The sequence below is a fragment of the Aspergillus eucalypticola genome (assembly GCF_003184535.1).
Source record: "Aspergillus eucalypticola CBS 122712 chromosome Unknown BO83scaffold_34, whole genome shotgun sequence".
NCBI classification, from domain to species: Eukaryota; Fungi; Ascomycota; class Eurotiomycetes; order Eurotiales; family Aspergillaceae; genus Aspergillus; species Aspergillus eucalypticola.
The window spans coordinates 97,486-120,050 of NW_020290308.1; the positions used below are offsets into that span (position 1 = coordinate 97,486).

The following is a 22,565-nucleotide window of genomic DNA, read 5'->3' on the forward strand; positions in this document are numbered from 1 at the left end:
TCTCATACAGAGTACTAATGCTCCGATTTACTCTAGAGATCGGCCCAAATTGTTTATCAAGCCATACTTAAACTATGCTTCAGTGTCAAAATGAAGTTCAGATTGTCTCATGCCACACCCTCGCCTCTCAGCTGATGTGTGACTTGTGAATCTCCCCGTGATCACATGCATGTAGCCGGTCAGCAATGGAGGCGACAAAGAAGTCACCGGTACCTGGCAAAGAAGTACAACTTTCCTTACATTTTACATGAAGACTGAAGAGATCACCAACTATCCAGCAGTTGGTTATTCGATCTTCTTTCTTTGCTGTGCTGCCCATCAAACACTTCCCCTTCCTACATTGTCCAAACGCAGATACCCTCAGGCTTGAACCTCGGCAACTCTGGCTTCCCCACAGCAGCGGCCGCGGCAAACAGTTGATTACTATTTACGGGGGTTCACCTAGCCTTCCCCATATTTGGTCTCCAACTACTGTCTGTCGTCTTTAAGTAGAATTAGAGACGCATAGGATCATACACCTAAGCTTGTTTCATTCAAACCTTTTTGTCTTCTCCGTTCGCCTCCATTTGTCAACTGCCGAGAAAGTTACCGCCCCCGACCCCTAGATTCAAGGCAACGACACCATGCCTTTCAACACTGCTCTGACGAGAGCCCTGGGCATCTCAGGTATGAGGGCTTATACATTGGTCTTGACAGCCTGCTGATAATGCGCAGTCCCGGTCGTGCAGGGAGGTATGCAATGGGTGGGTTATGCAGAGCTTGCTGCTGCCGTCAGTAACGCTGGTGGACTGGGTATTGTACGTACAGTCTTGAGATAAGCCTGGGAAACAGAGGATTCAGAATGCTAACAGCTCAGCTCACGGCCCTTACTCAACCAACCCCAGAAGACCTTCGCAAAGAGATCCGAAAGTGCAAGACCATGACCAAGAAGCCCTTCGCCGTCAACATCACACTCCTCCCCGCTCTCGTTCCCCCAGACTACGGCGCCTATGCCCAGGTGGTGATCGACGAAGGCATTAAGATTGTCGAGACAGCGGGAAATAACCCAGGCCCAGTGATTGAAAAACTCAAGAAGGCCAACACCACCATTCTTCACAAATGCACGACCATCCGTCATGCCAAGTCTGCGGTGAAGCTGGGAGTCGACTTTCTGTCCATTGACGGATTCGAATGCGCCGGCCACGTCGGCGAAACCGACATCACCAACTTCATTCTTCTAAGTCGCGCGCGTCAGGAGCTCAAGACCCCTTTCATTGCATCTGGTGGGTTTGCTGACGGTCAGGGGTTGGCTGCTGCTCTGGCTCTCGGAGCTGAGGGTATCAACATGGGTACTCGGTTCATGTGTACCATCGAAGCACCCATTCACAACAACGTCAAGCAGGCAATTGTCAAGTCGGATGAGACACAGACGGCTCTGGTCATGAGACGGTGGAAGAACACCACTCGGTTGTATGGAAACAAAGTGGCCAAGGAGGCTCTGAAGGTGGAGAAAGAAAGCAAATCGGGCGAGTTCAGCGACATCGCGCCCTTCGTCAGTGGCAAACGCGGCAGAGAGGTTTTCTTGAATGGCGATATTGACTATGGAGTATGTTACTCCTATTCCGATTGGTTCTGGCTACTTGCTAACGAAAACAGGTCTGGACTGCCGGTCAAGTCATTGGTCTGATCCACGATATTCCGACTTGCGCTGAGCTTCTTCAGCGGATTGAGAAGGAAGCCGTCGAGGCGCTGGACCGCTCCAGGTCGTTGCACACGGCAACCATCCCCAGCAAGCTGTAGAGGATGTGGATGGAGTCGATACCCGGTAACATGATTGGAGCGTACACTTGTGATTTAATTACAGACTAAGCAAGGAATAGAAGTGATTGTGTAAAGGCAACGACTGTAGCGACCCGTCAAATGCATAAATAGCCATCCCTTGCGGAGATTTCCACCACCAAGGGATGAACGAGGGAAACACAAGTACTTCTGGGGAAAGAACACATGCGGAGCTGCACGATGACCAGATCATTTCTTGGTCCAAACGAGAATACTCTCGTGGCGGTTACACATGGTCATAATGACTCCCACTGGATATACTGGCGTCACAATGGATGCATCTCCCACTGCAACCTGACTTTGCCAATACTGGTCCTTACCGCCACTGAGGCTTCAGATATTGGGATCCGCATATGGCTTGCATGGAAATAGACTGCAGCAATACGAGCTTCTAAACCAGAGTTTGCAGACCATTGCCGAGCAGAGGATGCTCACAGAGGCTTCCAGAGTGCGAGAGGAACGAAGGTGTGAATGGCCATCCTTGCGTCCTAATTTTCCCTTTGGTCACTCCTTGCAGAGATGGACTATTTGCTTGTTGACTAGAACTGCCTACTGAAGTTTGCTGGCGGACAGAGTCTAATCTGGGTTCAATCTACACTTCACATCCTCTATCCCGTGGGAGATTAGGTGCGATCATCAGCATCACGCACGACCAAACTCACTTCATGTGCCCTGAACCATCACGATCCACGAACCTACCGTGAACTGCAGTGCCAGTAGCAGACCCCCGCGTCCTTAATCTCAAAGATTCAATAAAATCCCCCCGCATCAATCGCCGGGAGCAACTGTTACTATCGCCCCGACGACGAGAACAACATCACCACGGTTCACGCCGCTATAAATTGAAAACACAAGCATCATGACAAACTCAATCCTCAACTCATCCCTCATGCAGCGTTCACGCAAGATGAAGTGCCTATCTTCCATTTTCCTACCCTGCTTGCAGGCACGGAAGCTCCGCCGTCAGCGACGGCAGGATTACCATGCCTCTTGGACATGTGCAGGTATCTCAGAACTTGCGCAGCCTACTGAGCCCTTCCCGGCCTATGAGCACGAGAAGCACCACCACGAAGCAACAGAATTATCAGCTCTGCCAGACCAACCTCAAGATGCTGTCACCAAGGCCCCACAGATGACACCGTCCATCCGTCTCGTCAATTCTGCGGACTCAGAGTGCTCAACGCTGGACGACCCGGATGAGAAGCAGCCACAAGGCGTCCAAGATGATACCGTTGCGAAGCAGACCGGCACGCTCTCAGACGATGACACTGACGTCGATTCCAGCTCTGAAAAGACATCTCGAGTCATTGACATGAAGGTCGGGCCTCAGACTGAAGAACTTCTCCCTCCAAAAGCCCATCTGTCGCCTAAGAGCAAAGACGACATTGATCTCGAGCTGTCTAGCCGCCGCATTCCCCGCAGCCCAGACAAAAAGCCTCGTCCTGCCAGCATGGACGTGCCTCCTAGCGCAGCAGCCAAACTGCCAGAGATCAAGAGCCGTATCATTGAGGACATTCCCGAGGATGTTGAAGAAGAGGACAAGCAGGATGCGGACATAAACCACGCTGGGGTGACAGACGAGAAAGTAAAGACAGAGGAAGAGCATGAGACTGCCACCACCAAGCCTACCAAGCGCACCTCAACCTGGCGTCTCAGCCAGCGCAAATCGATGAACGAGCTCTTCAACCTTCTCCAATCCACCGCCGCAGCTGTCGCCGCAGCCCCCAAACTATCTAACCTCAAATTCGCCATTCCTCCCAAATCCCCTCTTCGCGCATCTCCTACGAACGAGTCACCACACCATTCATACGTCTCATCCGTCTCCTCCACGTCCATCCGCCCACCCACCCCTCCTCCCAAATCCCCTGTCCTGAAACCCAACAGCAGACCCCTCCCCGACCCAACCCAGCTCTCCTCATCCGCGCCACCCGCTTCAGGAACCAGCTTGGGGAGTCTCCGCTCAAGTCCTACAAAGAAGCAACGCCGAATGGGCACCGCTGTCTTCCCTCTCCTGCCGTGCAAATGGGCCGGTATTCACGACGGTGACTCGGAGGAGAAGCACAGCAAAAATACTAACCGCAACAGCCAGACTCTTTTTCAGTAGCGACGGAGTTAGGTGTACCGGTTCAAGGCTTGTATTTTGTTGGTGTGTATGGTCCATATCGGAGGGTTTCGTGGGTGTTTTAAGGTCTGTTTTTGATGCGGTGATTGTGACTGATTTGGCTTGGGTCGACTGTTTCTTTTGATTGGGATTACTTTTTTTCTTTCTTTTTCTTTTGTATTTTTTTTATCTTCTCTCTTTCAACCTTCTCTTTTCTTGTCTTTTTGTTTCTTTCTTATTTTGGTCGAAGATTCAGATGGTTCTATCCCGTGGGATGCCACTATCTACGCTGTCTGCAATTGAGGTAGGAGGATCCGATGGGAGTGGGTTTGTGTATCACTACTAGCCTGACCGGCCTGGTTACTTTCTCTCTTTCTTCTTACTTTCTTTCTTTGTCTCTTCTCAGGATGATACGATACGAGGAGGAATTTTCTGATAACGGTGATAATGGTGTAAGATACGCTGAATCGGTGGATGGGATGGATCATACATTACACATACATACATACAAACCCACTACATAACTAACCTATGCAGAGCATAATGATAATGTTATTGAAGAAAGATAACTATAATTTTGGATTACTGAATAGAGACAGTATTAGGTCCTGGTGCAAGTAAACACCTATTCATGTACCGCACGAGGTTCAGTCCCTCTCACGCATGTTCTATCTGCACTTGAGAGGGGAGAAAGAGACAGTAAAATAGAGAAATAATCTATTTGATTATCTATCATGTGGATGTTTTACTGGTACGTCCGATGTAATCAAGGAATCGAACCACAACCGATAGTATACACAACTGGTAGACAGAGTGAGTGTGTGAATTGTGCGTTGATAGTAGCAAAGAGAGGGAAGCCTTCCACCCACCACCTATTCAAGGGGATCACACGAGTTCATCATAGTTGTTTAGTACTCAAGCGGGCGGGATGAGATTCACGTTTGTGGCTGGAGAAACCCAGTGTCATTAGAATTACTCAGCGGTGGTCTTTTGTAACCTGGAGATATCTGCTAGTAGCCGGGTTACTACGATTTGGTTAGTATATACCAAGGAAGATTTTTGCTTCGCATTTTGCCTGGCATGTGTTCATGGAACATCGCAGGCTGCGGGTGTATAGTCCGCTGTTCGGTTACGGGGGCTTTCTTTATGGAACAAGCGATGTGACTATTGTTTTGTGGATAGATATGAAACTCAACTGATGGTCGACAGTCGCTTTCAAGATTACTAGTGGGAAGGTTTCTACAATGGTCTACAGTGGGAGCATTGGAAAGAGTATAGACAAAGTCTAATGCAATTAAGTTTCTATGCAACGAGACCAGCGCCCAAAAGCACCGGCAAATGCACGAAATACAAAACAAACTAACAGAACAGTCTTTCTCCGAGGTGCCACACGCCACCAAGTTGCTCGTACACGGTCAGTCCATGATGTTTCTCGGGCCCGAAAGCCAAGTACTAAATCCAAGGTCCGACCACAAACGATTCCGTTGAGAAGCGTAGCCAAGCCCAAGCATAAGCGCGCCCAAAAGCGGCTTAGACGAGGGAGCCGAGGGCAATGCAGGGAAGACCAAGACCGATGAGGTCGTCGTCCTGTTCCAGTTAGTTTTTGATGATGTAGACAATACTTGGAGATACTAACGGTGGTAGAGGGAGACGACTGGCAGCAAGCAATGTTCTGCTGGCACTGCTTGTTGATGATGTCCTGGACGGCGATTCCGATGATGGGGACTATGATCATTAGCTTCGGTAACCGATTGTATTGTAGTGGAAGACTTACTCTGGAGAGGGAGCTTGGAGCACTCCTGGAAGAGACCAAGACCCTCGGAGCCAGATCCAGTACCAATGAGGTTGGACAGGGTACCGGCGAGGAGACCGCTGTCAACGTTGGTGCTGTCACCAGCGTAGGTGGCCTTGTTGCAGCAGGACAGCTGAGCCTGGTCACCGCACTTGTCTTCGGCCTGCTTGACAGTCATGTCGTCGGGGACAGGGAAGCGAACGTCGCTGTTGCCCTTGTTGCCAGCACCGTTGGCGTTGCCGGGGCCGTTGTCATCAACGGAGGATGGAGAGCCACCGGGCATGGCCACGACGGTGGCAGCGAAAGCAAGAACAGCAGCAGTGATGGAGAACTTCATTGTGACGGTGGGTTTGGATTTGAACGAGAGTTGAAACTCGGAGTTGCTTGTAAAAGAACGCTTGTCTGGAAAGACTGGACTGTAAGAGAGAGAAAGAAGGCTTATCAACGAATGTGATTGATGCTGATGAAGAGAATCGGTTTCCGGGCGACTTCGAACACCCTTATATAGACTTCGGTGGAGGCCTCGAGCTCCTGGCCAAGACGCTGTAGGATGAGTGTTGTGCCTGCGGAACCCATCCATCCGCACATACACACAATCGACCTGCTTCCCCTTGTGGAATGCGAGATGCAAGGACATCCCTTCTCGTTCCTGACCTCCTATGCCCCAATAGCTGTCATCGTAGCTCAACAGAGTCGGGCTCCCTAAGCAGTTGGCATGGATCGACCCCTGGTCCAAGCCGTGCATGCCCGGCATCAATGCTGTTTCCGCATACCGTGAGATAGCATGACTGGGGTGCATTGCAGGCCAGCCAAGGTCTCATTCCTCCTCGCTTTCCCTGCAGATCCTCATGTATGCGCCTCGGGCGGCTAGCCTATTCGGCGATTCAAGCTCATGTATGTATGGCTGGGAGTTGATTCCACAGCCATACTAGGTATCCCTCGTCCAAGATTTACCTCTTTGAGGCGCCACAAAGTGCCCAGTCTCGCTTCTTCCCATATTGCTTCATCTTACTTGGCACACCTAGCCACCATGCTGTGACTAGGCCCGTGCAATGTTGTCCCACCTCACAGCTCGTGCGGTATGCAAGTGACTGCAAGAACACTCGTAAGCTCACAGAGCATATGCAATGGTATGTGCCCCTCTGCAAGGGATTCCTGACAGAAGATCTTCCTCTCAAGCCACCCCAGTTACGGGGTGTAAGTGGCAACGGAAGTTTCCTCCCCAGGACTCAGAGCCAGCAAGGGGTGTCCAATGAATCCCTGTTAATCTCCGAATTCCAATTTTGCTTCTAGACATCTTGCCTCCTTCGTAATCTGAGCAGCTGGGTCTAGTCCCTTGGAAGAGCCTACTCTAGGTTCCTAGTTCCTTGCTAGCTATTAGGAAGCCCTTGAAGTTGGTACGGTTAGTCGATGGGTCTGAAACAGGTGACGAGGACGGCATCCATCCTACGGTGAGGAGCATTGTGACACTATAGTCGGGAAGCCATTCCGGATTAACATGCATCGGAAACATAGGTATGCGGCGTTCAAGGCACTACCTTCGGGGGTATTGTGTGTTGTTTGGTGCGTAGATCATTGCGGTTGAGAGGTTGCTGGGGAAGTTGCAGGAGGAAGCTCGGATGATGCCTCTTTTCCCGGGGCACGTGGCGGCCTTGCTGCCTGGGCCGGCTCGCCAGTTTGTTTTACGTGAAGGTGCATCTCGCATTTGGTCTTTGTGTAACATCCAATATGAGCATCTGGAGCATCGGATTGTATCTACAAGGTCACTAGTAGCTTGATTACTGTGGACAGATAGCCACCTGTTCAATGCAAAAGAAGACCTGTAATCTTTGCTTGGTTAAAGACCGTAGATAGTAGCAAGTAAGCGGTCACTACACATATTGGCTAGTGCTAGTAGCACTATTAGGGCATTCCTACTCGACCGGCAATATATATATATATATACTACTTTATTTCATGCTCTCCACTACTTGTGGTAGTACTAGTATATATCAGGGTAAGTCGATCATACTGCTACTATCAATACCAGCTTTCTATTCACTGACTTCCTTTATTAGTATCTATGTGTAGTCAATATATGAGTCCATCTCTCGGTAACACATAGTTCGTACAATATGAACTGATATAAGCATGTAGACCATCCACCATGCCCTAACCTGAAGCAAACAACAACACCAACACCAGCATACAAACACCCTGATACGGCAATACTACGTGGACCCTGAACACCAAGTCTACCAGGGCAACCGACTCCAGATTCATAATTATAGAACTACATGCTCTAATCTCCACCGCATCAACAGTACCTTAATGCAGCATCGCCTCGCCCTAAGCCATTCTCTAATGCATTCCTACTTTTCGATCGTACATGCTACATACATCCATCCAAGTAATAACCTCGTGCCACGGTTCCCTGCAAGATCGCCTCAAAGCCACGCCATCATGCATTGCATCTCGCATGCACAAGATACCAGCCCCCCACATATACCAAATAAATCCCATTCCAACAAGATATTTGGAAATCTCAACCTTGACCGGGCTAAACTCAACAATCGTATTCATTCTCCTTAACAAAGCCTATTGTTAGGGAAGTTAACCTTGTAGTAAAGCTAAATCTTCCAAGGATGTCTAGCTCCCGTTCTTGGAAATAAAGCCTTGCCTTTCGCATAATTAGTCCGTGTGTATCCCTTGATTCGATCCCTACCCGGCCACCTCCCTGCTCTGATCCGGTATAGGATGTGATCGGCGCTTTGCTGGTCGGGGGTTTTCGGGTTATAGATTGCTGTGCCTGAGGTATACAGGAGACTTTAGGTGGTATAGCTTGGTAGATGTTAAGTTATATTTTCATCGTAGTGGTGGTGAATAGGTGTTATGTCCATACATATTAGTTAGTTCGAATTCATTGCGGAAGCTGTATTTACAATTGGGTTCGTGAGTTCGTTACTATTCAGGTTTGTTAATATCTTACAATAGCAGATATCAAGAAGCGGTCTATGTAGCTCAACGACTAGTATCTCCCCCATGATGATATGATAAGTGTAGGCTGTACTTTGACATACCTACCTAAGTGTCTGTAACAATGCCATTTCTACATTGCATTACTCCGGGCTTATGATCTGTATATTCATACCACTGCAGGTAGTTGCGGTTTTATGTCGAGGGTCTAGCTGGAATATACCTGTGAAGTGGTACAACATTGCGTCCTATGAATCCAAGCTATTCTATTACAGATATCACCTGCTATTCAATTAATGCAGGTAAATGGCTCCATACTTATTAGTAAGTGCTATTGGATGCTACTCAGGCTACTACTATCTTGAGGTTATTGGTGTAGTACTAGTAGTAGTGATGTGAACTCGGCATAATGCGAACTAAAAATATATTTCGCTGGCAATACCCGGTACATTGACATGAAGTAAGCCCTAGTAAGGCGCACATGGAGCTCTACTGGTTCTAGTATCTTGTTTCTCATAGCTACATTCAGTAGCTCTACTCAACAGAATATTCTAAATACTACAAGACCTCTACATATTGATAGCGACAATCAATCACACTACTTCTCAACCAAGTGAATCTACCTCCGGCCCATCCAATCACATACCGAACATCACATGATCTCAGAGAGACATCTAACCCAAATAAGGTTAGACTAACTACCTTCAGCAACTCAGCTTAGTCATACCGGCAAATCCAACCTTCCGGATTCACATCATAAACCTAGCGAATAAAGCAGTGAAAGAACCCCAAGCACCCAGAGGATCGTTGACCTCTGCGCTTCTGAAATCCAAACCCGCAAACACCGCTCAGCTAGCAAGAGCGAAATAGCTAATCGCAGGAGAGATGTCCGCGAATCCTTCGACCGACGACAGCCCATCCGCGGCGGGATCTCCGCCCCAGGTCCCGGAGACCCGAGAATCGCAGCAGCACGAGGAGAAGACCCCGACCGCGGAGGAGACAAAAACAACACCCGGCCCTGAAGCCAAGGAAAGAGAAGAAACAGAACAGAACAGCGAAAAAGAATCAGGAGAAGAATCAGAGGAGGTAGCAGCGGCATCAGAATTAGAAGCCGCACCCCCGTTACCGGACGAGGTTCCCCCGCCGCTCCCCAACGAAGCACCCCCAGGGGATAATGATAATAAAGACGACGGATGGGAACCCGTCTGGGACCCCACCGCCCAAGCCTATTACTTCTACAATCGCTTCACGGGTATCTCGCAATGGGAGAACCCCCGTGTACCGGACGCGACAGCTAAGGCGGATGACAACACCGTCGCGGAGGATGCAGACACGGCCGCCGGTCCCTCCTCCTCTGCTGCTGCGACCACCGCTGTGGTAGGTGGCTATAACCCCGCCATTCATGGTGATTACGATCCTACGGCGCCTTATGCGCAGCAGTACGAGCAGCCCAATCAGGTCGCTGCGGGGGGAGGGGCGCTGGACCCGGAACAGGCATATGAGGCGGTGGGCGCGTTCAACCGGTTTACGGGGCGGTGGCAGGCGGCGTCGCAGAATACAGAATACCACAATGATGAGAATAAGTCGCACCGACAGATGTATGCATTCTTTGATGTGGATGCGGCGGCGAATAGTCATGATGGGCGGAGTCTGCGGGCGGAACGGAGTGCGAAGAAGTTAACTAAGAAGGAGCTGAAGATGTTCAAGGAGAAGAGGAGGGAGAAAAAGGAGGAAAAGAGACGGGCGTGGTTGAGGGATTGAAGCTGCTGGTGCTGGTGCTGGTGCTGCTCGATTGAGCGAGCGCACTTCTTACTTTGCTTTTCTACTTGAGATACCTATTTCTGTTTGTTGTATGCTTACCGAGGATGCATGGCGTTGATGTATTTATGGGTGCATGATAGAGCGGAATGTATAGTATATTGCATTTACAACAGCTAACCTAGTATTGCTCCCACTGTATACTTTGTTAGTTTTTGCGATAAGAGATGGATAAAGATGGATAAAGATGGGTGAGATCCACCTGGTCACCTGACCGGGCATCATCAAAGTTCTCCGCAGACATTAGTATTGTCTCGACCACAAAAGACAGCAGCATAGACGCTTGACGATTCACGCATATCGCTGAAGGTAATACTGACCGTTCCTTCTTGTTCTCTGCGTTAGCAGTTCATTTTCTTCTATTTTTGAGCCCGTTTCGAACTTGATGGAGGGGCAATTCATGTGATGAGGGGCAATACTTTTTTTTTTTTGCAGCAGAAAGATGGAGAAGAAGAGAGCAGCGCTGTCTATACCACAAGACAGTATGCAGAATTTGAGCAGCTACAAGCGCTTCCTTCATTACAGGCTGAGACTCATTCAATCCGATCTGTTTGCCGTCTCTCCCATATACAACCAGGGAGAGTAGCTGGGACGATATCAACTGATATCAAATACCCCTCCATATCATGCATCGCACTTCTCAACACCACAAACATCCAGCAATCTCCCACATGGACCCAAAGCTAACAAAAACCAGACACTTAAGACACAAGATACCCCTTACCACAACTCCAAACCACCAAACCACATCGACATCACCACCAACAAACCCATCCAAAATGGTCACCCTAACCCCCGACACAATCGACGACCTAATCTACTCCGCGCGCGCCGGCGAACTCCAAGACCTCCAAACGGACCTAACCACCCTAGCAACCCGGACCTCCACGACGCCGGCGCACATCATCGCCGCAGCAATCGACACGGCGCCCCAGGAAGAAGGTGGAAGTGGGTCGAGTCTGTTGCATTACCCTGCCGCGAATGGAAACCTTGGTAAACATCTTCTTCCCCTTTGGAGATCTGATTGCGTCTGCGACGCAACACATACTAATATGTGTATATATATATATATAGAAATCCTCACCTACCTCCTCACCACCCTAACCACCCTCCCCAGCCTTCCAGAAATCACCAAAGTCCTTAACCACCGGAACTACTCAGGAAACACGCCTTTGCACTGGGCGGCGCTGAACACGCATCTGGAGTGCGTGAAGGCGCTGGTAGAGGCGGGCGCGGATGTCGGGGTGAAGAATGATGCGGGGCTGGATGCGGTGTTTTTGGCGGAGCGGGCGGATTGGAAGACTCAGGAGGATGGAGGGGCTGAGGAGGATGAGGAGGTTGAAGTGGAGATTGGTGGAGAGGGCGGAGAGCAGAAACAGGATGCTGGGGAGATGACGAGGGGGAGACAGGTTGTCGAGTGGTTGTTGAGTTCGGAGAAGGCGGCGGAGTCGTTGGAGAAGGCTGCTAGTAAGGATAAGGATGAGAAGAAGGGTGGGGAGGAGGAGGGGGAGAAGATGGATACGACGAATTAATTTCTGTTTACGATATATAATCATGATGATGAGGGTGGAGGAGATGTTATGGCTTTACTAAGCTTGGGTTGGTATAGACTTGCATCATACATAACATAAAAGTTCATTGCGCTCTTGGTCTTTCGTGGTCTGGTCTTTCTCTAGTTTACAAACATTGTATAAGATATGTGGAACGGGGTTAGTCTCGTCGGGCTTTAGATGACGACAAGGAGCTGGATCGTGAAGAAGATGACCCCTTCACTGCAAGAGAATCTCCCCCAATCTCCCGCACTTTCATATCCAATCCTACGCGGAACTGTCGATCCCGCCAGATCACCGTCACGCCGCCATACACTGCCCACAGCCAGATCGGAAACGCCAGCATCTCCCGGCCCAGCCAGGCCGTGAACCACGCCCGGAAGGGCCGCCGCGTTACGCCTCGGGGCGGCCGCGCGAATGATGGCGTGTCTTCGTCCAGTTCCACCGTCTTGCCGCTGTGCAGCATGATGTACACGGTCCAGTCGATGAGGATCCACGTCACTATGCTCAGGCAGAAGAAGCCCCAGAATGCAGTCCAGGTCGACAGTGCCTCTGCAATGGCATAGCCTTGGTCTCCAAGGTACTGCGCCAGAGCTGTCGTGACACCCCATGCTCCGTAGCAAGAGCACAGAATTGACTCGGTGCCTGGCTCAACCAGCGTCGCGAGGACCACGGTGAACTTGCGCACGCGTAGCCACCGCACTCGGCGAGCCACATACGCCTGCACGCTCATGTTGGCAACAGGCTGGAAGGCCAGATCTCCGAACACCAGGGCATGTTTGCCCCAGCGCTCTCCTTGCTCTTTCTCCCCGCGGACCTGTTTTCTCCAGAGCAGGTCTCCGATCAGGTGGTCTTCACAGATGTTATCGGAGAAGTAGTCGATGCCCGCGTTCCGCCGGTGGGGATCTGCCGGAGACGGCGCAGTGAGGTAGTCGAGATGCGAGCGGCGGAACATGTTCGACTTGCCCACGATGCATGGCGCGATCAAGACGGTGTTGATGGCAGTGTACATTTTCGCATGCGAGGACGACAGGAACAATTCTTCCAAGCGGCCACCACCGGTCGCCAGCATGCCAGCCCCGTGGTCCATGACCATGGCGGTCTCGCTGCTGTCGCGACTGTCATTCCGGTTGGTGTGAGCCTCCAACAGCGCTTCCTGCTCCTCCCTAAGACCAGCGGTTCCCGTCATGTCCACTGCAACTGGCAGGTGGTGCACGAACTTGTATCTCTTTGTCGAGTCGGCACCAGTCCCGCATAGCTTGTCCACCATGCGTCCACAGACACCCCTGCCGACCCACGCGTTGCAGTCGATAATCCAGACAATATCCCCTTTGGCTTCACGGTAGGCACGACTCATGTTCCGAATCTTGGGGTTGGGCCCCAAGTCGTAGGCGGGGACGTGGCCCGGCTGGAGCAACGGGTCATCGTCTTCGACGTAAAGCCGCGCATCAAACCGCGAGAAGTCCGACACCAGTTTCTGGAGGATAGGATAGGCAGGGTCACTGCGAGAGGACACGCAGAAGCAAACAGTTAGCTTATCGCGAGGGTAGTCCTGTCGAAAGGTCGAAGCCAGACACTCGTAGAGATGGGGTTCGAGACCCTTCACCGGTCGGATCGCGGTGACGTGGGGGGCGTTCGAAGCCGATGCGGATGAAGACTTCCGGGGTTTTCTCAAATAAAAGCGCCATCTGATGGGAATAACAGGTGGAGAGTCAGCAAAGATGCCAAGCCTGACCGAGATGGGTTGGAGAGAAACAGAAAGGTAAGAGTTACAGCTGTAAGTAACCCAGCATGCAGACAGCCACCACGACAGTATACCAAATCAATCCCACCCAACCGGCCGCGACAGCCCACTGCCAACCGCCATGGTTGATGGCTGGTTCAGCATCGGGGGGTTGCGAACGCGACTGAGGCTCTAACATAGGCGGACACAGCGAGAGGCGGAGATCTGGCAGTAGGCAGAACAGGACGATGAGGACATTCTAGGGAAAGACGCAGACAAGCCAGCAGGCAGTGAGACGAAGGACGAAGTGGAGAGAACGAGAGAAATGCGGTCGGGCTCACAAGTCGTATTCGTTGCTTTTTATTTTATTTTTTTTTTCTCGACTGGGGAGCGACGGCCACGCAAACCGTCTGCAGCGAGAGACAGACGGTAGACAAGCAATGAACCGTCGAGCCGAAGCACACTAGTGTTCCAGTCGGGATCCAGCGGATAGTTGGCTCGGGCGCTGCTGGTGGGTTTCACCGGCGAGGTTTTGCGCAGTTCATCTTTAGTTGGTTTAGTGAAACCGGCGGATGCTCGGATGCAGCCGCACTGCCTCCCCCCGGCCTCAGGCACAGTTTCCACTATAAAACATTATATTTCACTGCGTGCTTGGATGCCGTGGCTCCACGCTTATTATCTATTCCATCCAACCTGTCGGAGGAGTATTCAACCGGCCATATGGCCAGTAAGTAAGTAAATATGATATAGAATAAAAGTCCCAAAATTTGTCCTATTATACAAAATGCAAATCCATCCATCGCCAAATGCCCACCCAATTCCGACTCCGCATATGCAATTTACATGAGCTCGTCGGTGACCCCAAAAGAATCCAGTTAGAAAACTAGCCAAACCGACACGAGTAGGGTCTGTTTACGTCTTTTTCTTCTTCCGGATCAAGTTGGCTTGGAGAACGTTGACAGCCGGCGATGGATCCGACCCAGAAGATGCCGGAGGAGCCGCCGTTGATGCTCCAGCATTACCATCCTCATCAGCAGTTTTGCTGTTCTGCTCAACCTCTGCATCGGGCTTCTTGCGCTTGCGAACAAGCCCGGTGGTCATGAGCGTATTGATCTCCACAGGTTTCTGGGAAGATTCATCCTTCGTGTTTCGTCCCACCACCAGCTGTCCAACCCAGAGTTGATCTGCGAGGGAGGCTACCTTTTCACCCCACGCCTTTGTGCTAGCAATTGAGGCCTCCTCAGTATCAAAATCTTGATCGAGCAGGAAGTTGATCGCCGTTTTGTAGTCTGCTTCGCTCAGAACCGCATGTCCTCGCCCAGCTTCAGGCCAATGAAAGGCATCGGCATCCGAGGGCTGCGGGGGCTGAGGTTTAACTTCAGATGGTATAGCACCCGGCTGGGGTGCTGGAGTAGAAGTAGATCCACCCGTAGGGTCTGATGACAATTGCTTATCATGGTCTGTTGTCGTAGAATGCTCTGGAGCGGATGCAGCATCACTCGCCGATTTTGTACTTGTCACACTTTCGCCAGACATCATTTGGGACACATGGTCTGTCAGGCTCTTGGAGTCGCCAAGGACAGACCGAGAACTGGTCATTTGTACCGAGTTCACAAGTCCCGGAGGATTGATAACGAGCCACAAGAACCCAACCAGTCGTCCAGCCGAGCATTCTTGTCGGAACGACATCATCTCCCAGAACTGGTCCAGAGACCTGACGCTTCGCCACTGACCGGCACTTTCTGCGGATACTACACCCTCCGCTTCCTGCTTCGGAAGCTCATCATCCAAGTCCTCCAAGAAGCGTGTTTTGGGGTCATCCGGAAACCGGGGAACCAAGCAACGCGGGGGTGCCTTGGGATTGTCACACAATTGGTGCACAGGATAGCTAGTGAGCCATCTTGGACGGTCCTTGTCGTCCGATTTGGCCAAAGGAGGAAAGAAGCCCCTGGTTTCGAACCGATCACATCCCGGGACGATCAGGAACGCGGTTGCTGAGCTTTTGGCCGACTCCGTCTGATGATCCTGGGCCCCTTTATCCTGCGAACCGGACTCTGGCTCATACTCGCGCAAGATGGGGTCGACGACGCGACACCACCATTTGATCAGGCCGCGGTCATCTAGGACATGCTTCTGGGGGTTGTCAATGCTGCCGGGGAAGAGGTATTGGTTTTGCGCCCGAGCAAATAGCGAGACTAGCAGTCTGACACCCGGTCTCTGATGAGTTTTGACCAAAAAGGAGAGAAAGGTGTGAGAGATACGCCGGAGAATGGAAACCTTGGGCGCATTGGGCAGGAGATGAAGGTAGCCGGTGGAGTCGGCCTTGGAAACGAAGATGGTAGTCAGGTGCGCAGTGCTGTACACCAGCACCTCCATTCCAAAGACAATCACCTCCGCACCATCTTTCTCCTCTAAATTGACCGAGGCCGACAGAAAGTGGTTTTCGCAAAAGGTAGGCTCCGGCGTCTCCCCGGGAGGCGCGGCGAAGAGCGCGGTTGAAGGGGAGGGAGTCGAGGAGACATGGCGAATGGTGAGCTGGACGGGGACCGGCAGCCCTTCGGCCAGCAGCTCGCCCAATTCTACATCAACCTGAGACATCGCGGATGGTGGCTTCCGCGGATGAAGGCCAGTGGATTTGTCCAGCGAGCGCCTGTGGCGTTCTCCAAGTCTTTTTTTCTTTCCTTCTTGTTCCTTTCCCCCCCTCCCCCCCTCAGACGCGTTCCATTTCACGGGCGATCACGTGCCGGTAATCTGACGGCCTTTCTTTGCAGTCCCCGCGTCTGCAATGTGCTGCTTACACTAATTTAAATTGATCAAATGGATAGCTTTGTAACATGACAGGAGGTTCTGGAATGTCTTTAACCTCTAAATATTAGTGAAAAGTCAGTCGTTGCTCGATCAAGCGTATTCACTACTGCGCTGCTCCCGGATTAACATACTACCCTCTACCAAGGATCCGCAGATAAACCATTCTACTATGTATACAGACTTGGAAGCACCCATTATCTACCACTAATTGAATAGTACGAAGAAATGGAACACTTTTAGTATATACTTCACTCGCACCACTGCACCAAAGTGTCGGGATCTGACGCACGCCCGAGAAAGTAACGGATGGCACCATAGGAGGCAATGGTCTCAATTCACGCTCTGCAGAACAACACACTGCTCCCCTCTATACTCCTGCTTTCGCCATGCTAGTCAAAGTCAAGATACCCAACTATGAGCAAAGCAGTACTATGTTAGCAATCTGATAAAAATAAAAGCATTGGCCGTGGCTTGAACATGAAGCTTGTTATCACCCAGCAATAGGAATGATGGTCACCGTCGTAGCCCTTATCTGTACCTTCTTTCGAACTGTATATGATAACATCATCTTCAGTCTAAGCCTACAACCCCCAACCTAACTACACAGTAACTATACCAAGCAACAAACGTACTCAAAAATACTCCACCACAGCATCCAAATCATCCGCATTCAACAACCCAACCCCCTCCTCCAACAACGTCCTCCAGACAAAATTCCTAGTCCGGATCGGATAATACGGCGTGCCCCAATACCTCGCACCAATGCCCCTCTCCTCCGCAGTCTGAATCTGCTCCCTCAGCGCCTTGATCTGTTTATCGCTGAGCTTCTCACCCTTGACGGGTCCCACGGCAGCCGCGAAATTCGTCGATGCAATGGGCGAAATGAGATCCGTGATATCGGCGTACTCAGGTTCAGCTAGTGCCTCGAGTGGCGCATCGTAGAAGTAGTCCCGGTCTGCGACGGGCCCGACCATGTCGAGCGGGGTGTTGCCGGTGCCAATGACGGTGACGGGGCCAGTGGTGATAGTGCTGTTGTCCTTAAGAGTGGTGAGGTAGCCCTGGTCGCGGAGAGGTTGGAGAGCGGAGATCACGGCATTGAGGGTCTCCGGGCCGGAGGTTTTGAGGTCGATGAAGAAGTAGAGTGTTTGGGAAGTGGAGGTGTCGAAGACGCCGCTGTTGGTGCTGTTAATTGCCTTCTTCTGGATGGAGTGAAAGGTGTTATAGGTGACTTACTTGTTGGTGGGGGTTGTTACAAATGGGCTACTGGGATTCTGGAGTTTAAGCACATCCAGGATTGGGTTAATGTAGAGGGATTCAAGGGTCCGGTCTTCCGTCAGGGAGGATTCGTCATGGCCAACCTGTTATTGCTCTGTCAAAGTCGGTTCATGAGCAGGGGATATACGTGTAGGACTGACATAGAGGGTGTCGTTATATAGCCATACGTCGGCTTCTGTTGAAATGCATCCTTTGGATAGGCCTTTGGTAGAAGTGATCGGTTAGCTATGCGCATTGGCTATGCTAACAGTGCCGTGCCTACCAGTGTAGAAAGGTATGTCTCTCCAATAGTCACTGTCATGAAGATTAGCCAAGGGTCACAATATGGGACTTGTAAAACTACTATTAGGCAATGAACTTACTTATGCGAGTGAACTGGGATCTGGTAATGGGGCAATAAGCTTCAACTCCAATTATATGAAAGAAATATCATGATTGAAGTAGGAACAGCATTATTTTTCAAGCTGACACCCCACCATCCAAGGAAGCACTCACAGGCATTATACCCCTAGTAAAATCCGTGGGATAGCCATAATCATTGCTGCCATGCGTGTTCTTCAATACGCTTTGGAGCTCCGTGGATCCTCCGGCGGCCAGTCTCGGATCGCCGAGCAGGAACGCGGACGCCGCGACAGCAAGCGATCGGGTGTGTACCATGGTCTAGAGAGGATTGTAGAGTACCAAGTCAATGAGTACAAGTAGAAAGGAAAGTCGTTATTCAAGATGATAATAAACAGGTAATAAGAATATAATTCCTAAGACGTCGGAGTCGGTCTCTTTCTTTGTTGCTGAGGATGAGAGACAAATAAAGGGAGGTCAGCCAATCGCGGCCTCACGTGGCGGCCAGCGACATCCCATGGGATGTAGATGGAAAACACGAGCAACCGCCGAGATCTTAACGGAGAAAACCGATAGCTTCTATTCTCAAGACAGAGGGTTGAATGTACGTATTCGATTTACCTAGATTCTCAAGATAATACTTGTCTGGTTGGCAGGTGTAAAAGGTGGTGGTAGGGAGCGGTGGCAGTGGACAGTGGACCAGGTGATGTCTGACTACAGTAAAAATGTCTCAAAATAGCATTCAATTCGACATGAACAATTTACTTGACACTACAACAACATACATACAAAGCGAAAGGACAAATGAATATCCACCTCACGCTGGCTTTCTAAAGTAAATTAAACTGCACACAAACCAGCCCATCTGCGAGACGCCGGGAAGGTATCATTCAAACATAAGAATCATTAAAAGAAAAGCTAACATGAATAATGACACGAACCATAGCCCAGCAAACCAAAGCTGCCAGAAGTCCGGCATAGCAGCCTCACACCTCCCGAATCGACGGCGGCCGAGAGCTACTTTGAGACTCCTGTGTGCTGCTCCGCCGGAAGCTCAGGTTCCCGATGCGTTGAACCAAGTTGCTTCCTACGGCGTCCACAGCTCCCTTGGGCGCAAGTAACGTGGGCCCTTGCGCTGCCGCCTCCTGGACCTTGAACAGCTTGATATTGGTTCCGTTCCAAACTCCAACCGTGCCCGGCGTAGCGCCCGAGGCGGTGCCAACCACCATTTCGCTCGAGAAGATGAATCCCCAGAGCAGAGATTCGTACCAGCCCATTGAAAGGGCGGACCACTCAAACGAGTGGACGCGGACCGGCGATGGCTCCGAAACAATCGTATGGATTGCGGGATCTTCCAAGAACGACGGGAGGTTGCTAATCAAGGTTCGAGCTTCAGGGCTTGAAGCGGATCGGAATGCAGCCTCAGGGACGTGAGGAGCAATGGCGGAGACTATCGTGAGAATGGTATGAAGTGGCAGCTCGGCCAACCAGGATTCGAGCTAAAAAAGATTCACTGTTAGTAGTGTTATACGGGAATTGAGGTAACGAGAGGCACTTACCCACGCTGTAGTCGGCGTGAAACCACTGGAAGATGTCGGAAACGCCGCCGAAAGACTAATCTGGCTAGTCATGCTGTTCTGTCGCGAGAAGGACGGCTGTCCAGCGGGCATCTTGCCTCGTGCCTTCTCAGACATGCCGCGCAGCTGAAGGGGAACGCTTTCTTCAATAACAGAGGAAATCGATGGTCGACGAGAAGTTTGTACTGAGGGAGAATCCTGCACCGGTGTGTCCCGTCCCTCTCCTTCATCATCCGAATCCTCGTCTCCGCCGATGGCAAAAGGACTATTCTCTTCTGGTATGCGGCCCAATGGAGACCGCGTGTCTGAAGGCACCGGAGGTTCTTCCTCAGTGGGAGAAAGAACGGGGCTGCAGACAAATTCATGCGAACCGCTTGAAGACTTTCTTCGCTCATTCTGGCGTTCTATCTCTTGTTGCCCGCTCTCGAGAGTGAATTCTCGCACTGCCTCAAAACGCCTTCTATACTTTAAAATAGCATACACCAGGAAAGGATTTTCTGAGCAGGTTAGCATGTTGCTTCAAGGGCTGCAACAAATGACTTACTGGTAAACTGATGTTCAAGGATTGAGTTGATAGACTCAAGGACCGAGGAAAGAAGGGAGTGATTTGTCTCGTTAGCCAGGAGGAAACTGGGCGCTGACATGGATGAGAAGAGCTGCAGCAACTTCGAGCACGAGCTTGGAGAAAGATGTTCGACATGCGGGGCAATGTTGTTGATGATAGCCAGAAGCGCAGGATATACTGTGTTCAGCTTTCCTTTGCTGGCAGTGATCAAAGTGTGAATGGACTATACCACTGTTAGTTCATGCCCCCAGTTTTCGAACCGTGAGGGACAAACCATGATCAAAAAATCAGCATAGGATCCCCGGAACCCAGGGATACGGATGCTCTGAGGGAGAGTCTCCTGAGCCTCGAACTTTGTGTTTAAGCTCTGGCCAAAATTGGGCTCCACGCTCATCGTCTGCATGATGAAGATGCACATTCTAACCACGCCCTGCTTGGAAGGGTCGGATTTATACTCGATAGCATAAAATATACAGAGAATAACAAAGTCGTGCGAGCGGTTCGAGTCGATGATGAAGGACCGGAATCGCTTGTTGCATTGCAACGCCTCCCAGAATAAGACGAGCATCTCAGGAGCCCATTTGACCGATCTCTGACTTCCCGGAAGATAAGAGTTGGTCGCTTGCATCTGTTCAATAGCGAGTTAGCAGAGCGACTTGGTAGAGAAAGAGGCAAACTGACCGGCTGATTCAAGATTCGGGTCATGCCATCAGTAAGGAACTGGAAGTCTTGCGGCCGATGTAATCTTCCAAAGTAGTGCCGGTAATAGTTCTTCGGCGGCGCACCGCGACCATCTTCTGGTACTGGATATAGAAGGAGTACGAGGAGAAACTGCAGACAATAGATGACCAATATCTGCTTGGGGTCTTTCCAGACAACATGATCATAGGGCACCCTCCACGAAGCAGGATTGTACTTGATAGCCTGTCGTAGCTTCGTTAGCACCACCCACACCTTTACACCCGCGTGTTATCAAAACGTACAGTGTTTAGTAGTGAGCAAAGTAGAGTTAAAACCACCTGCTTGTCCGAGCAAGTCGTCATGTACGTGATAGCCTTGACGCCTTGCACAGGAAGTAGACCTTCGATAGTCAGCAAGTGGTTCCCAACAAAGCGAAGACGATAACTCACTAGACGGCATGTACATTGCTTTTCCCGTCAAAGTAAGCAATAACCGTAGGATCTCACAGCGGTTGTTCTCCAACTCTTTTGTAGAACCCATTGACGTATTGCAACCCACACCACTCTGCCAGATCGAGTACGACACTTTGCTCTTCGCGGTGGGCAGCGGTGGGATCGTGAAGTTAGTGTAGAAAAGAAGCTCCAGCAGATTGTCGATCAACTCCTCAGCTAAAGGTTTCGCATCTTCAAAACCCGTCGATCGCGGGGCTGTCTGGTCTGGATCCTCCGCCTGCGCTTCATCGAAAAGTACTTCCGCAGCCACCTGCGCCTCTCTGGTCCTCTTCTTGCGACGAGCCCAGAAAAATTTCTCCTCCCATTCCTCTAGGTGTTCAGCCTCGTAGACAAAGGGAAGGAGGCGGGTGAGGATGCGGATACAATTGAGCGCATCGCGGTCGGGGGCTAGTTCGGGGTCAGGAAAAGATGGATGATTTTTTAATACGGTGAGACGTGAGGTAACTGAGAGCAAGAGAGTTTCAAAGTTGGATAAGGCATGATCGCGAGTTCGTCGTATATCGGCAGGTGTGAACAGGCTGAAGACGTCCTCTGAGGACTCTGGGAGCTCCCAGAACTACACGAATCGGTCAGTAAGCCACTTCGGCGTCACAGAAAGACTGGAGCAAGAAGAAGGAAGGCAAACCCTGGCCCAATAGGGATCATCCGCAGGAATGTCCTTCTCCTCTGAAAGACGGAAGATGCCCTGCTTGAAGACGAGCTTGGACTCCGAAGCTCCCATGGTGAAGTCTCCAGCGAAGATCACGGAATTATTGACCTCATGCAGTAAAGCAGCACTAGGATCTCAGGAAGAATGTCCGGTACGAGGGTAATCCTCGAGGGTGATTTGCTTGGGACGTAAGCCCAATCGTTTGAGGCCGCGTGTGAATGAATGAACTTGTGGCATGTTGGCGGTCTTGGGGTCAATGCCTTGGAAGCGGGAACTAGGCCCGCGGAGACCCGGAGGATCGACTGGGGAACGAACCTCAGCTGAATCTAACACACCGTCTCCTATCTGAAAGTACGCCGCGGTCGAGTGGCAGTCTCTCGGAGATTATTCGAGATTATTCTT

General features: G+C 50.8%; 10 protein-coding genes across 10 annotated transcripts; 5 read left to right on the plus strand and 5 right to left on the minus strand.

Annotated features, from left to right (window-relative positions):
* Positions 1 to 133: 133 nt before the first annotated feature.
* On the plus strand, positions 134 to 1,875 carry BO83DRAFT_347231 (NAD(P)H-dependent flavin oxidoreductase). The gene is made up of 4 exons (XM_025528810.1): positions 134 to 666; positions 715 to 797; positions 857 to 1,585; positions 1,636 to 1,875. Exons 1-4 carry the CDS (start codon positions 624 to 626, stop codon positions 1,777 to 1,779), a joined length of 999 nt encoding a protein of 332 aa, XP_025383399.1. The 5' UTR covers positions 134 to 623; the 3' UTR covers positions 1,780 to 1,875.
* Positions 1,876 to 2,445: 570 nt separating this feature from the next.
* On the plus strand, positions 2,446 to 4,079 carry BO83DRAFT_456071 (uncharacterized protein). Its single transcript, XM_025537056.1, has one exon. The coding sequence runs from the start codon at positions 2,678 to 2,680 to the stop codon at positions 3,920 to 3,922; it is 1,245 nt and encodes a 414-aa protein (XP_025383400.1). The 5' UTR covers positions 2,446 to 2,677; the 3' UTR covers positions 3,923 to 4,079.
* A 1,370-nt stretch (positions 4,080 to 5,449) lies between these two features.
* Positions 5,450 to 6,048, minus strand: BO83DRAFT_323635 (hydrophobin family protein; the record flags this gene model as incomplete). The annotated part of the gene is made up of 3 exons (XM_025527944.1): positions 5,450 to 5,506; positions 5,556 to 5,644; positions 5,694 to 6,048. The coding sequence occupies 3 exons, from the start codon at positions 6,046 to 6,048 to the stop codon at positions 5,450 to 5,452; spliced, it is 501 nt and encodes a 166-aa protein (XP_025383401.1).
* A 288-nt stretch (positions 6,049 to 6,336) lies between these two features.
* On the plus strand, positions 6,337 to 7,489 carry BO83DRAFT_402868 (uncharacterized protein; the record flags this gene model as incomplete). The annotated part of the gene is made up of 6 exons (XM_025533569.1): positions 6,337 to 6,403; positions 6,521 to 6,561; positions 6,660 to 6,924; positions 7,137 to 7,174; positions 7,195 to 7,291; positions 7,326 to 7,489. 6 exons carry the CDS (start codon positions 6,337 to 6,339, stop codon positions 7,487 to 7,489), a joined length of 672 nt encoding a protein of 223 aa, XP_025383402.1.
* Positions 7,490 to 9,433: 1,944 nt separating this feature from the next.
* BO83DRAFT_382350 (WW domain-containing protein) lies at positions 9,434 to 10,597 on the plus strand. The gene has a single exon (XM_025532205.1). It carries the CDS (start codon positions 9,552 to 9,554, stop codon positions 10,425 to 10,427), a length of 876 nt encoding a protein of 291 aa, XP_025383403.1. The 5' UTR covers positions 9,434 to 9,551; the 3' UTR covers positions 10,428 to 10,597.
* A 660-nt stretch (positions 10,598 to 11,257) lies between these two features.
* Positions 11,258 to 11,932, plus strand: BO83DRAFT_281320 (ankyrin; the record flags this gene model as incomplete). The annotated part of the gene is made up of 3 exons (XM_025527097.1): positions 11,258 to 11,477; positions 11,559 to 11,821; positions 11,858 to 11,932. Coding segments are annotated over 3 exons (558 nt in total), but the record flags the coding sequence as incomplete, so codon positions are not given.
* A 168-nt stretch (positions 11,933 to 12,100) lies between these two features.
* On the minus strand, positions 12,101 to 14,272 carry BO83DRAFT_382352 (putative ceramide glucosyltransferase). The gene is made up of 2 exons (XM_025532206.1): positions 13,808 to 14,272; positions 12,101 to 13,722 (listed from the first exon to the last, which is right to left on the minus strand). The coding sequence occupies exons 1-2, from the start codon at positions 13,825 to 13,827 to the stop codon at positions 12,195 to 12,197; spliced, it is 1,548 nt and encodes a 515-aa protein (XP_025383405.1). The 5' UTR covers positions 13,828 to 14,272; the 3' UTR covers positions 12,101 to 12,194.
* Positions 14,273 to 14,493: 221 nt separating this feature from the next.
* BO83DRAFT_382353 (H3 histone acetyltransferase RTT109) lies at positions 14,494 to 16,434 on the minus strand. The gene has a single exon (XM_025532207.1). It carries the CDS (start codon positions 16,353 to 16,355, stop codon positions 14,670 to 14,672), a length of 1,686 nt encoding a protein of 561 aa, XP_025383406.1. The 5' UTR covers positions 16,356 to 16,434; the 3' UTR covers positions 14,494 to 14,669.
* Positions 16,435 to 16,857: 423 nt separating this feature from the next.
* BO83DRAFT_382354 (uncharacterized protein) lies at positions 16,858 to 18,817 on the minus strand. Its single transcript, XM_025532208.1, has 6 exons — positions 18,336 to 18,817; positions 18,203 to 18,222; positions 18,103 to 18,134; positions 17,981 to 18,042; positions 17,799 to 17,923; positions 16,858 to 17,738 (listed from the first exon to the last, which is right to left on the minus strand). The coding sequence occupies exons 1-6, from the start codon at positions 18,495 to 18,497 to the stop codon at positions 17,198 to 17,200; spliced, it is 942 nt and encodes a 313-aa protein (XP_025383407.1). The 5' UTR covers positions 18,498 to 18,817; the 3' UTR covers positions 16,858 to 17,197.
* Positions 18,818 to 18,909: 92 nt separating this feature from the next.
* BO83DRAFT_382355 (Hid1 family protein) lies at positions 18,910 to 22,396 on the minus strand. The gene is made up of 8 exons (XM_025532209.1): positions 22,140 to 22,396; positions 21,452 to 22,070; positions 21,305 to 21,402; positions 21,003 to 21,245; positions 20,596 to 20,949; positions 20,301 to 20,544; positions 19,739 to 20,253; positions 18,910 to 19,678 (listed from the first exon to the last, which is right to left on the minus strand). Exons 1-8 carry the CDS (start codon positions 22,233 to 22,235, stop codon positions 19,166 to 19,168), a joined length of 2,682 nt encoding a protein of 893 aa, XP_025383408.1. The 5' UTR covers positions 22,236 to 22,396; the 3' UTR covers positions 18,910 to 19,165.
* Between the last annotated feature and the right edge of the window lie 169 nt (positions 22,397 to 22,565).

Excerpts from the sequence above, each read along its gene's own strand:
- BO83DRAFT_347231 (XM_025528810.1), top strand. The coding sequence starts at position 624 with ATGCCTTTCAACACTGCTCTGACGAGAGCCCTGGGCATCTCAG. Across the intron at positions 798-856 it reads ACGCTGGTGGACTGGGTATT|CTCACGGCCCTTACTCAACC; the intron begins GTACGTACAGTC and ends CTAACAGCTCAG. Across the intron at positions 1,586-1,635 it reads ATGGCGATATTGACTATGGA|GTCTGGACTGCCGGTCAAGT; the intron begins GTATGTTACTCC and ends TAACGAAAACAG.
- BO83DRAFT_456071 (XM_025537056.1), top strand. The coding sequence starts at position 2,678 with ATGACAAACTCAATCCTCAACTCATCCCTCATGCAGCGTTCACGCAAG.
- BO83DRAFT_382350 (XM_025532205.1), top strand. The coding sequence starts at position 9,552 with ATGTCCGCGAATCCTTCGACCGACGACAGCCCATCCGCGGCGGGATCT.
- BO83DRAFT_382352 (XM_025532206.1), bottom strand. The coding sequence starts at position 13,827 with ATGCTGGGTTACTTACAGCT. Across the intron at positions 13,723-13,807 it reads ATGCTGGGTTACTTACAGCT|ATGGCGCTTTTATTTGAGAA; the intron begins GTAACTCTTACC and ends TATTCCCATCAG.
- BO83DRAFT_382353 (XM_025532207.1), bottom strand. The coding sequence starts at position 16,355 with ATGTCTCAGGTTGATGTAGAATTGGGCGAGCTGCTGGCCGAAGGGCTG.
- BO83DRAFT_382354 (XM_025532208.1), bottom strand. The coding sequence starts at position 18,497 with ATGGTACACACCCGATCGCTTGCTGTCGCGGCGTCCGCGTTCCTGCTC. Across the intron at positions 18,135-18,202 it reads ATCCCAGTTCACTCGCATAA|TGACTATTGGAGAGACATAC; the intron begins GTAAGTTCATTG and ends TCTTCATGACAG. Across the intron at positions 18,043-18,102 it reads AGACATACCTTTCTACACTG|GCCTATCCAAAGGATGCATT; the intron begins GTAGGCACGGCA and ends CTTCTACCAAAG.
- BO83DRAFT_382355 (XM_025532209.1), bottom strand. The coding sequence starts at position 22,235 with ATGGGAGCTTCGGAGTCCAAGCTCGTCTTCAAGCAGGGCATCTTCCGT. Across the intron at positions 22,071-22,139 it reads ATGATCCCTATTGGGCCAGG|TTCTGGGAGCTCCCAGAGTC; the intron begins GTTTGCCTTCCT and ends CGATTCGTGTAG. Across the intron at positions 20,950-21,002 it reads CCCGAATCTTGAATCAGCCG|ATGCAAGCGACCAACTCTTA; the intron begins GTCAGTTTGCCT and ends GCTATTGAACAG.